Genomic DNA, 13,108 nt, shown 5'->3' on the forward strand with positions numbered 1-13,108 from the left:
GCTCTCTGCCAGAGATGACGAATGGGCAAAGCGATTTGCTGTGTCCTTCTCCTCCTCTCCCTTCCCCTGGCTGCCCCTCCACCCGTTCATTTTTAGGCTAAAGATTTTTAGGCCTGCGGGGCTCTCCTGATGGGGTGGAGGGCTGGTAGTGTCCCACAAATGGCTGACCGCTCGGCGTCTGCTGTGAGCGGTGGCAGGGGGTAGGGCCTGAAGAGGGGCCCATGGAGTCAGATGCTCAGATGTCTCCATGTGCCCGTGAAGCCGGAGGGATCACAAGCCACTGGGCTGTGTCAGGAAGGGCACAGCTCCCTGGTTTGGTTCTTCTAGAAGGTTTTCGTTTATTTTGTTTGCATTTGCGAGGGGGGTGCCTTTCCCTTTTTTCCCCTTTTCCCTTTCCTTTTCCCTTTCCCTCCTCTCCCCCAAAGTGCATTACAGGGAAAAAATCATCCCTACCGGCACACCTCACTTATTCCCCGGGCAAGTGCTCATAACACTTTCCAGCCTGGTTACAAGAGCTGTCCCTCCTTAGGATGGTAAGCAAAGCCAGGTGAGGCTCAAGGAAACCTAGTGCAAGAAGGAAAAAAAACCCACAGTATTTCCTCCAAAATAAGCTGCTGAGAGAAAAATCTTTTAGAAAACACCTGCCAACCCCCAGCTTTGGGTGGTGGGGTAACCAGCTCTCCTGTACCTTCAGCGCTAGGGTGTCTGACTACCTGGAGCAGACTCTGTTTCCCTTGTATCTGTCACGATATTGGTGAGTACCCCTTAAGCGTATGGGTGTGAGCAGGTTTTGCACAGCCCTTTGTGTCCTCCTGGGGTCAGCCAGGTGGACAGAGCAGTGGGATTTGCTGTACTTGAGCAAGTTTTGGTAGGCTTTCCTCTTTCTGTTTTGGTGGAGAAGGTGAGAGGATTGATTAGACCTGCAGTGGGTCACCTGGTGGCTGCTGAATTTCCCGCTGAATGTTTTGAAATGGCTGGAATTTGGGTTCAGAATGAAAAATGCAGGGCAGGATTTGGGGGCAGATGTTAACTGATTCAGGCCAGAGCTGCTGATACTGAATTTTAACAGGGTCCTGTCCAATTCATTTATCCTATTCATTTAGTCGATGCCACCTAAAAAGAGCGGATGTCTTGAAAAAGGTGCAGGGCTCAAGGGTTTATTTGATTACTAAAACTATTGTTTCTGAAGATGGATGAAGATAACGTGCGTGCTTTCCCCCCAGCAATGTCAGGAGATGTAACATTATTCATCCAGCAAAGGGGAATGGGTCTTCTGGACCCTGTCTGACTATCCACTAAACAAGCATGTATTTTTGGACAAGTTGTGGGACAGCTGTACCTCAGTTTCCCAATCTGTAAAATGGTACCATCCTCCTCTGGAAAGCACAATTCACTGCTTGCAAAACACTTTCAAGCCCTTACATGAAAATCTGCACAGCCATGCAAGGCAGCATATGCAAACGTGTTTTTTTCTGTTCCTTGGTAACAAAACCCCAGAGAAATGATGTAAGCTGCTGTATCCATATTAAACTCAGTGTCACTGGCCTCAGTGATGCTTGTTCTGCAACGATGTGATTTTTGGCCCTCCGTACATGCTGAGCAGCATTGGAGTTGAATATCTCGTGGATGCTGAGCCTCCAGAACAACTGCTTAGAGTCTCTTGGCTTGTGAGAAAGGATCTTGCTTTAAGTAAGGTGAGATTTGCCATGAAACGCAGGAAAGCCGTGGATACTTTTTCCACAGATGCTGGGTGAGGTTTCAGCTATGTGTGTTGGTGCAAAAACACCTCATGGTGCCAAAGCAGCAACGCGAATTGACTCCCTACAGTAAGGTTATTGCATGGCCTGCCCTGCCCTGCCCTCTCCGTGTTTCTTTTTAAATTAGCTTGGGTGTAATAGCCCCATGTTAATCATGCCTCGCAAGTATTGCTAAATTGCAGACTCCTGACCTTTGATTTGAGCCAAAAATTAATAGAGGTTTGGCTGGTATTTCCCCAACAAATGCCTCTATAAAATGAATTTGGAGTGATTCTCGTCTATGCCACTGCAGATGAGAATTAAAAGGGATGGCGGGGTGGCCCGTGCGGTGGGAGGAGGGACCATGGGCTGGAGGCAGGACTGTGATTTCCTACAGTCTTATTGATACCTAGGTCCTGGCATGGGAGAAGGTACCCAAAGCCCTTTCCTTTCATCGTCATGCTGAGACCTGCCCTGGAAAACACTTGGCAAAGCCGAGAAGCTTGGATGCTGGGTAAAACCGAGAGGAGTAGGTATTTTCCTTGCAAAGAAAGGTCTACCACTCCAGCAAGCTTTTTTCCGTGTTTTTTTTTTCCTATCTCCTTCCCTTCAGCTGGAGAAATGTAAGTTTCTGTCCCTCTTCAGAGGATGTGTGCTGGACACACACGGGCTACAAAACCAACATATAGCTGGTGTTTGCTGTTGGAAGAGATCCTCAGTCTCTTGGTGCTTCCTTTGCTAACGAAGGCTTAAGTGCACCTTCCGCAGGCTGTAGCGGGGTGCTTTGTGTATCTTTTGATTGAATGGGGCTGTGCTTTTTGCCGGGGCCTGCAGGTCTCCCCAGTGGTCCTTTTCAACAGAGAATAAAGTGTGTTTTATTTGAAGCCTGCATAACCTTTAACATGGTTCATTCTTCCTCCTTCCTCCCCTGGGAAAAAAGGCACTGCGAGTTGACCGGAGCCTGACCATCCCCTGGCTGATCCCCAGGGGAAATTTTCAAGGGAAATTTCTGTCTCCAGAGACTCAGCATCTTCAACAAATCTCAGGAAAGACCTCACTGTGGCTTAGCTTCTGAGATTTGCATCAATGCTCCCGTTCATCAGAGAGCAAGAATGAGCCATGCATCAAGTTTTGGAGCCAAGTAGCATCAGCATTTTTAGTGGAGCATAGCTTTGGAAGAGAAAAGCCTTACTATGAATAATTAAGGGCTGGGGAAGCATCAAGCTCTCAGAGGGCTCTGCTGGCGTTTCCTTCGAAGCGGATGGCTGGGTTTCCGTGAAGTGCTCTTGTGGAGGAGTCAAACTACACACAGGGTGCTGGTGGTGGGTTGTGTGGTGGGTTGTGTGGTTTGTGAATCCAGCCTTTTTACGGTGGCTTTAGGTAATCTGGAGGCAAACGTGTATAATCGAGGTGGAGGGAATTTCTGTCTAATCAGCCATAGACACAGGCTTTCTTTTTCCTCCCCCTTCCTCAGAAGAGATGAGTAGGTATGGTGCAGGCTTATGCTAACGGGTACAATTTCGTAGGAGTTTCATAGTCTCACTTACAGCATCTATTAAGCTTATTGCAGAAGTGCATCTTTTAAACATGAGTTACCCCTGTATTGTCTGATGAGAGAGAGGAGGCTTTTGTAAGCACGCAGGTAGGTAGCGCTGTGTCTCTGCTCCCGCTGTCGCACTGGAGGAGCTGAAACGAGCAGTTGAGGCAATATTTCGAAGCTGGTGCTGAAGGACACAGGAGTTGACTGACTTGTGTGCTGGTCAGCAGCACACAAGACTTCTGAGTACTTCAGAAAGTGGGATCCTGTTTCTTTGTGCCTTTTCTTTTCTGTTTGTTTGGGAAGAAGCCTATAACAGTGATGTCCTTCTGATCTTCCTTTTTTGTGCTTTTAGTACTGTTGATGTGACTGCTGCACAGCCTTTGGGCGATCTCTTCCTCAATCTTGCTATTTAACCCCAAACAAGAGGCAGGGGGATTGTTTTCATGAGTGAATTGTTGTAATATCTCTTCACTTCGTTATCATACATATTTTGTGCAGAAGCAATTTTGCTTCTTGAGTTTACTTCTTTGTTAAGTTACTGCGTGATACAGGCTGTAGGATGTCCAAACTACGGGTTTGCTGATACGCATGACAAGTCAGCACTATTGGCCAACCCTCTGCATTTAGAAATGGAAAAGGCTGTATGAGAAGTGTCTTCAGATGCTCTCTTGTTTTGCAGATACTGTAGCAAATGCTTCAGGTCCTTTACTAGTTGAAATAGCGAAGGCTCCGGGGTCTACGCTAGGAATCACACTGATGACAACCACACACCGGAACAAGCAGGTCATTGTCATCGACAAGATCAAGCCGGCCAGCGTGGTGGACAGGTACAGATCTGAACAGGCTGCTCCTAGCTCTGCTTTTCCTTTCTCCGCTGCTTTTTTGTCTCCTTGTTAGTTATATACCATTCTTCCCTGCCTCACCTTGAAATGGCCATGTCTTAGCACTAAGCATGCTAAAAATATTTGACCCAACACCAGTGGACGCTCCTCACCGAGAATGAATGTAATGTGCATGTGAAAGCTGAGCTCTGTTTTAAAAACCTCATATCTGACTGCCCTCGAGCTGTGGAATGGCAAACACCTATTCTGGAGACTTCTGGCTAGAGCCTTTTCCTGATGGGCAAGTCAGCTTTTACATCCCTTTTACACAGGGATGCGGAAAGACAGACCGTGATGCAGCCCTAGCTGTGGTTGGTCGTGTTGCTGAGCTGAACTGCTGGCTCGTAGGACTTAACTACACTGCGGGGTGAGCCCTCGGCCATCCATACTGGCTATGAGTGGGTACTATTAAAAATGTAAAAGATCCTTCCTAAGCCACCAGCAGCACTGACTCAAGCATGAACCGTCTCAGTTGGTATTTTTGGGTAACGCTTGAACCTAAGGTTCAAATTGGAAGTAAAAAAAAAATGAGATATGAAAAAAAATTCACATGAATTCACATGATAATTCACAATTGGATTTTGCATGTTTCTGCTCCCAACTGTAAGGACGTGGATTTTGGCCATGTGTATAATTACCTCTCTTGCTGTTTCCTTTGCAGATGTGGCGCGTTGCATGTTGGCGACCATATTCTCTCCATTGATGGCACGAGCACAGAGCACTGCTCCTTATTAGAGGCAACTCAGCTTTTAGCTGCCACTTCAGAAAATGTCAAGCTGGAGATATTACCTGTTCACCAAAGCAGGCTGCCTTTGAAGCCTCCAGAAACAGGTGTGTCCTCCGTGCAAACACTGTTGGTTGCCCTCAAAACTCACTTGAGGTCCCTGTTGGGCTTCTTGCTGCTTTTGAATGCTGGCAACAGACTCCAAAGAGAGACATCTGTGGAGGAAAAAAAATGATGTTTGATGAAATGCATGTGATTAGATGATGTTCTTCAAGGATGTAAATAGGAAAAAAAGGTAACATCTGTGCTTGAATGGGGAAATTGGAGTTGGGAATCCCAGGGTTTTGCAGTGCTGAGTGCTGTGCAAGCTGCTTCCTTAGTACTTCAGATAAGAGACTTTAATGGAGAGGGAGGAAAACAACCTCGGTGCTGGCAAGTGTATTTCCAAGCTCAGTTTTCATTTGCTGATGCCTGAAAGGCTTTGTAAAGGACATGTCAGTAGCTAGGTAGGATCCTGCTGGACTTCCTTAGGAAACAAAGCTGTAACACAAGCATTCATCTTCTGGACCAGCCTGTTTGAATGGCCGCTGTGTCTGAGCAGCCAGGCGTAGAGTGAATGCATCTGTAGCTGCTGCTTTCCACCACCCCTCACCAAAGAAATTCTGGGAAAAAAATTCTATTTCCAGTGAAATCAAGCCCCAAATGCCTGTAAACGTCATTAGGAATTCACCCTGATGAGCATCCTTGTTGCCCAGCTTTAGTTTCTCCTTCTACATGAGAGGCTGACTCAGGCTCTCATATAAACTTCATTGTGAATGTAGCTTCAGTACTAGTAGATCTGTTGCAACTCTTGCCTGCAGTTTTGTTACAGTCCATACTGGTGGTCTTGTAATTCAGGTGTTTCAGGCCTGACTGTTCAGTACCAGCCCCTTTTGCAACCATTTTCAATCACTTGTCCCTCAGGAATATGCATTTTAATAATACTGCTGCACAGTAGCTCCGGGCACAGCTCTTCTTTCCATTCTGTTCTAGGATGGTTTGGGGAAAGGAAGAAAATATCTGTGTTGTCTTCTTTAACATGATGTGGTGAAACATAAAATCTAATAACATCTCCATGTCTAGAAATAAACCTCTTGCATGTCCAGTCCAATTTGTGCAGAATTAAAGCATTTTAACAAAGGGGACGGATGACTTGACCTTTGTGCTCAAGAAAAAATGGAAAGCTATAATCCTTTTTCAATGGCTGTTAAAATGAACTATTCCCCTCCTTCCATTAGTGCCCTCGTCCTAGTCTCCTTTCAGAATATATGCAATCAGCAGCAGCTCAGGAGAAGGATGATTTGTAGAAGGACAGCTCGTTGTGTTCAGAGCCTTTTTACCCAAACCTCCATACATCAGATCAGTTTGCTGTGGCAGAAATAGAGAGCACAATCTTGGGAGAATAATTGCAACACATGAATATGAAAAATAAGGGATATAACAATTGTTCCTACTTTTGATTAAACTCTTTAACACGTGAAGGATCATAGGGAACGATGCTGCTCATCCACATGGCTGTTAGGAGGCAGAGGTGTATGGTTGGAGACCAGTGCTTGGGCTTGAACCTTCACCAGTGCCGATGGGGACGGGAAAGGGAGGTGGTGGGGACAAGAAGGAGAGCGCTTTGGGCAAGAGGAGCAGCTCACAAAGCAGTGCTCCTCAGTGGTACAACCAGCCATGGCACCATGCAGCCCATGGTGAGCAGCTGAAGAACCACACCAAAGCTGCCAAACTGCGTTTGGCTCTGGGAGAGATGCTGCTTTCTGCTCCAGGCGCCGAGTGCCAACTCCACAGGCTGCTTTTTCTGAGTTTAGGGAAACAAAGAGGGACAGTAAGGAAAAATGGGCCATGCAAAAGCAAACTGATGTGGTTGGCAAGAGAGTGAAGCCTGGGGAAAGCAGCCGAGGAGAAGAGACGGTGTAGACGCATCCCTGTTCAGCACTTGCATTACTGAGTCCTTCCACTGTATGCCTGCATGGGGCTTGTCATTATATTTTTTAAATGTGGCTTCTCATGCAATCAAAACCAGTTATTGAGGAGGTGGAGAGGAATCTGAAGCTGCAGCTGCGATGCAAAAATACGGTCTAATGCTGAAGCATGGGATTTGTCAAACTGAGTTTGCTTTCTCTGTGGCTCTGGGGGCATTTGGAGAATTTGTGGGAGGATTACGCCCTGCTCTCAAGATCAACGGGAGTGAATGGTGCCTAGGAGTGGTGCTGGGATGGGTGGGTGTCCTCAGGCAGGGATGATGTGCGAAAGCTTGGGGAAGGTTATTGTAGGTTTTTATCATAGAGTTGTTCAAAATCTCTTCCCTAATGCACTGACAGCTGGGTTTCAAAGGCACTTTTTTCTGTTGTCAAATATGAGCTAAGAATTTATAGACAAATGGGAGAGTTTTAATTACTATAAATGGATTAAATTATTTTGTATACGTGCCCGTAAGCTCTGTCCCTCATGTTCAAAGTGTTTAATTTTATTAAGAACATTCCTTTTTGTCTAGATATAGCTACATTTATTAATTCGATTTTTTGTTTTTAAAAGCTGCCTGGCTCTGAATTTACTTTTGAATCCACAAAATAGAAGCCCCAGAGCTGGGAGTGTATTTTTTAAGAGCTTGATAGACTAAGTGCTAAACTCACTAAATGTTTAGCAAAGACTAAATATAATCACTATATTGGTTGGAAAACCTGACCTAAATGATTTGATGCCCGTGATGCATGCACACAAAATGGATTTCCACTGTTAAAGGCACTAACAGATGACCTTTACATGAGATCTCTGGGTGGACTCACTAAATAAACCGAGTCCCTGTCCCAGGTTTGCACCTTCAGAAAGCTCTGGTAGTACCAGCACCGGTGGTGTTTCTGCCTACTCGGAGGACACAGAGCCTGGAGGAGATCTCATCCTGGAAAGGCGGTTGCCAGTCAGCGCAAGTGGTTGCAAGGTTAAGAGCTCTGGGATAACTCGTGTCTCCAGCGATGCTCCGCTGTGGGATGCCGATCATGCTTAACTGAATAAAAGAGACACTTGCAATCTTGCTGGTTAGCCAGCAATTCCTCTTGGAAGAAAATAGATCCAGACAGCACGGTGCAGAGATCTGGGAGAGAAAACCCAGTGCTGCTGGGCAAGGAAAACCAGACTGACCCTGTGCTGCCCAGGGGCAAAAGGAGCGTCAGTGAGAACAGGAAAGGGACCTGTGCCTGGGGGATGCCTGAGGCACTCCAGAGGAGACCTGTGGCATCCTGACCTGATGTCGCAAAGCCACAGTTCCTGGGACAAAGGATTTCCAGGTGATGGATGTCACACTGCAACAGATTTCTGCCAACATCTGCTGGGCTGGGGTTAGGGTTGAAGCTAAAGCAGTTGTGTGACCTTGAATAGAGTCTGCCATGTTGGTGCCATGTTTTAGTTTACTGTTTGCCACAGCGTTGGCATCTCTTCCTGTGTCGGTGGCCCCCTGTAATTGCCTTTAAGCAGCAGCGTATAAAATCCCTTTTGTTCTGGTGAGCAGGGCGGCCCTCCGCTACTCCTCTTTCATCCATACGTGCACCCTTCAATGGATTCCTGGCCAAGAGCAGCCGCTAAACAACCAAACACTGAAGCCAAGCAAAGTGCTTAAAGCAGTCTTTGGCATGTGCGGAAAGTGTTGAGCCTTGTCCCCGCGAGGGCAGCTCCGGCAGCAAGGTGGGAAACAGCACAAGGAGGTTTCCCCGGTGCTGTCGGATAATGCTGATGGCCTCTGCGGGAAACTTGTGGCTGGAGGGAGCTTCTGCATGTTGCACAACAGACTGCAAATGGTAATGACATCTGTGCGCTGCCAGCACGGCTTAGTCAGGCTGTTGGCTCAGGATGCGGAGTTTTTTATGGGAAAGGGGTGGATTTCTGCCACTTTGCATCAAGTGTCATGAGGTTACGTGGGGATGCGTTTTCGCTGCTAGTGCTTGACGCACTGTGGCTGGGTCTTGACTTGTTCAGAGCCAGTATGAGGCTCTTTTCTACAGTCTCCTGCCTTTTGCTTCTTACCTTTTCTTTCTCTCACTTCTCCCTGCCTGTGGTGATTTCTGCTCCCCTGGGTGCCATCAGTCAAGGTGCAGAAGAGCGACCACCACCACTGCTGGGACCCCTGTGTCAACTACTGTCACACCCACCACCCCGGGCACTGCAAGACGCCCACGTGGAACCAGACATCTGGACAAGATTACTGCAAATGTAACCCCAGCGCACGGCGTTGCCCCCATCCCTGCATGTGTTCGTTCATGTTGTGCCCCTCCATTTCTGTAATACCCAACTCCATAGCTGCAAGTGTCACTCCTTTCCTCCTTGGTCACCTGGGGCTGCTTTCACAGGTCCAGTGCTGAGGTGCAAAATCAGTATCCGCAACCCAGCATGTGCAGATCTGGTAACTGCAGTGAGAGCGGTGTGCTGGGCAGACCTGTGCTCCCATCCTCTACCCCCATACCCCAGTGCCTGGTTTCATATGGCCAAGGGCAAAAATGAGTTGCTGTGGGACAAGGAGGGCAGCTCTGGTGGCGTGTAGGAACGTGATACATCAATGCATCCAGCTCAGCCCTGGTGCCACACAACAACGGCTGCTTCAAAATCTGTCTGTAAGCTCACCTCTTGCAGGAAGCAGGCTCTGTTCAGCCCCAGGTTTCTTGTCTTATAACGGTAAAGACAGGGAGGAGATGTTACACTGTGTGTTGAGAAGAAAACGAGTCAGCCCAGTTGGCCAGCCGCTCAAGTTCAAGCTGTGGTTTCTTTTTCTGTGTATTTGAGGTTTGTTAGTGCTATCGTGCCAACCTGCTGTTGGCTGCCCTGCATCCATGATGCGCTTCTCACCTGGTGGCCAGGATGCTGCAGTGACAGGCAGCCCAGTCACTGGAGTTGCTGCACACCAGACAGTAATGTCCATCTTGAGCCCAAGCCCGCTCTCACAGCTCTCCTGGAGCTGCAAGCCCAGGACAAGGTTCTCACCTCAATCTTGAGCCCTGGAGCTGGGAAGAAGGAGCTAGTCCAGACACATTAGGTGTTTGATGAACGCCCATTAGATGAACCCGCTGCCGCTCTTCTCTGCGCACATCCTTAACACGCTCTGTATTTCCCCAGCTCTGGTGGCTGCCAACTTCTCGTCTCCCACCATGAACGCACAGGGCTTCCCCTGCCAGAACTCGAACACCCTACCTCGCAGCTCCCACCCCATGAGCCCCCGCACCACCATGCTGAGGAGGAGGCAGAAGAAGAAGGAGCACAAGAGCTCATGTAAGAGTGGTGGTGGGCTGGGTTGGACGGGGCGTGCATGCTTGCCTTGCTGTCCTTATTGTCCTTATTGTTGGCCGTTAGCTGGGGTAGGACCGCTCATCTCAGCTCTCAGTGCCTTCCTCATCCTCAGTGACTGTCCCCACCACTGTCAGACCGAGGACTGTGTTCAGACCTGCTACGTTGACCATGGCTACCCTGACCTTCTGCCTCTCTCCTCCTCTCAGTGTCACTGGCCTCCAGCACGGTGGGTCCTGGCGGGCAGATAGTCCATACGGAGACAACAGAGGTGGTGCTCAGGGGAGACCCTTTGAATGGCTTCGGACTTCAGCTCCAGGGAGGCATCTTTGCTACTGAAACCCTGTCTTCCCCACCTCTCGTCCGTTTTATTGAGCCTGACAGCCCGGCAGAGAGGTTAGAGACCTTGCCCTTGGATGCTGATGGTGCTGCTGCTGAACATTTCATGGTTTGGTTTGTTTTCTCTCCTCAGAGGCTCATTTAGATATTTACTATCATCCTTGTAATATCTCCCATTCTTCACTGGGCATGGTTTACTGTCACTGCCATTTCTGCACTCGTCGGCTGACCGCGGCCTCCCTCGCATCCCAGGTGAACGTCTTGGCACCAGGCTGCGGCTGTTCTGGGAGGAGGAGGAAGGGAGCGTGTGTCTGTGTGAGAGAGCCATTCCCATTCCTTTTTTTTTTTTTCTCCTTTCTCTTTGAAAGATAAAGCTTTTGCCTGGGTGCAAAAAGGGGAAAGATCTAAACAAGGGGGCCCAGCAAAGTGTTTTCTGCCTGGTTTCATTGTAGCAGAGCCCAGCTATATGAATTGGCCTAAAAGCAAGGTTTTCAACCGCAGAGGAGGGCTCTGGTTGAGGTGCTGCATTTAAGCACTCTTGCTTTTGGCTCTATAATGCTAGGAAAAGAGCAGAACGGAGGAGCAGCATTAACTGCTGCCTGTCACCCCCCGGGAATACAGGGAGCAATGACTCCTCCGGCGGCCAAGCCTCAGCTCAGGAGCTCTGGCTGCTCTGGCTAAACTTTTTCCAATACCTTTGCTGACTGGATTTAAAGTCTGCTGGAGTGTCTGTGCGCTACGATGTAGATGCTCTCTAGCAAGGTTTTTCGTACTAAATGGACCAGGTCCTAGCATGACTTGAGCTCTTGGGGTGGAAAGAAGAGCTGGTTTTGTTAGGCAGATGAAATAGTGAGGGGTGAGCGAGCTGGCACTTATGCCCCCGTGCTGGTTTCTCTTCCCGCCTGTGATTTCCACTCATGGTCCGTCCTGCCTAGGGGTGCCTGAGGTGCAGAGAGACCCTTCCTTGGGAGGAGAAGTCTCCAAGGGCCTCATCAGCATGTGCTGATGGTTTGGTGTCCCCAGGCCAGCCTGGGAAAACAGCGCACGGGGGAGTTGTATGTCAGGGAAAGCACCTGCAAAGGGAAATGCAAGTCCTTGCCGTGCGGAGCGGTCTCTGTGCGGGAGCCTCTCCAGGCGGCCGATGCAGAGGCCGGGAGGAGCACGAGTGCCTGGCGCTTGTGTTTGGGGGGGGACAGGGACAAGGGGCTGGCACAGGAAAAAGAGTTGTCCTGGGTGATACAGGTTAAGAGAGATTTCAAAAGCCTCTTATGTCTTTTGTTTGTTTGTTTCCAAATAGGGTTTAAAAAGGAAAGTGATGGTGTTTTGATTTTTTTTATCGTCTATTACCAGGGTGAATTTGGCTCACATTGCAAAGCACCAAACTCCTTTTATAAATCAGGCAGCAACAAAGCCTGCTGTCCCAGGGGAGGAGGGAGATGTGCTGAAATCTGCCTGGCTTTGTTTTATCCTCTTGCCAAGCCTGGAGCAAAAGCAAAGCTCGCAGTGCAGTCTGTCTTGGCTCTAATGTGTCACACACGCTGCTCTCCCTTTCGGCTGCCCACCCAGCAGGATTCACGCTCTCCTGGGTGCCGCTTTCTGGCGACAGGGAGCAATCCGCTCTGCGTTTGCAGCCTGGATTTGATTTGGGGATTAAATATCTGCTGTGTATTTCTTCCTTTCCTAGACCATGCTGCTTTTCCCAGCTGGCAGAAAAAACACTGTCTTTCCTCCCCGTGTTGAAGTGATAAGTGTACTGGGTTTGCAGTGAGGTGAAAAAGGCAGTTTTATGTTTTCGTTTCACTTTTTGTTTCTTGCTATCCCACAGAGCTTGCTTGCTCCATCCTTCCTAGATACCTTATTCCCTGCCCTTGAGAGGTTCTGCTGTAACTGCAGCCCAAGACGTTAGAGCCATTTTTCTCCCCTTTACCAAGCTGGGCTCTTGGCTGAGGCTGGGCTATGCTCTTTCTTGTGCTGCAGTTGTTGCCCTTTGCAAAAGAGGGTGAGCGTTGGGGATACAGGGATCAGGCTCGGCAGCCTGGGTCTGTCCCGCATGTTTACACGCTCCTGTGCAAGACCTGTGAATCTGAATGTGCTGTTGCACAAGAGCATGTTCCACAATCGCTTTGTCCAGCTGGCTTGCTGTGGAGGAGCTGCCTCTTGGGTGTCTAGCAAATTGGAGTGCTACCAGGGAGGAGGACGGCATCACCCTCTTTTCAGGGAGGTTGGGCTGCCTCACATTTATTATCTGGTTTGTGCTAGCTTGTGGCAGGCGGTTTGAAGCAAAAGCTCTCACCTCCCTGACTTGTGATTTGTTTTACAGCCAATAGCCTCTAATAGACCTCCCTCCCCACCTGTTGTTTTGTTTCCTGGACGCAGGATGAAGCCTTTGGGCTCCAAATGAGACAGTGATTCAGCCCCTGTTATCAGCAGGGAAGGTGGAGTAGAAGATGCCTGATGTCCCCTTTTGGCTGCCTTGAAACACGCAGCTTTTGTGTCCTTCCTCCCCCAGTTGTCATTGACAGCAGTGGGAGAGTATCTGGCTTCTCCATCGCGGTATCCGAAATCAATGCTTCCT

General features: G+C 48.8%; 1 protein-coding gene across 1 annotated transcript in view; it reads left to right on the top strand.

Annotated features, from left to right (window-relative positions):
* GRIP2 (glutamate receptor interacting protein 2) overlaps window positions 1–13,108 on the top strand; it is a gene marked incomplete at its 5' end in the record, with an annotated part of 51,806 nt that overhangs the window by 3,068 nt on the left and 35,630 nt on the right. The window contains 5 exons of the mRNA XM_009578627.1: window positions 3,956–4,103; window positions 4,819–4,988; window positions 9,004–9,129; window positions 10,027–10,179; window positions 10,404–10,647. Coding sequence (XP_009576922.1) covers window positions 3,956–4,103; window positions 4,819–4,988; window positions 9,004–9,129; window positions 10,027–10,179; window positions 10,404–10,647 — 841 coding nt within the window. The remainder of the gene's footprint in view (window positions 1–3,955; window positions 4,104–4,818; window positions 4,989–9,003; window positions 9,130–10,026; window positions 10,180–10,403; window positions 10,648–13,108) is intronic.

The sequence above is a fragment of the Fulmarus glacialis genome, unplaced genomic scaffold (genome assembly GCF_000690835.1).
Source record: "Fulmarus glacialis isolate BGI_N327 unplaced genomic scaffold, ASM69083v1 scaffold1425, whole genome shotgun sequence".
Taxonomy (NCBI): Eukaryota; Metazoa; Chordata; class Aves; order Procellariiformes; family Procellariidae; genus Fulmarus; species Fulmarus glacialis.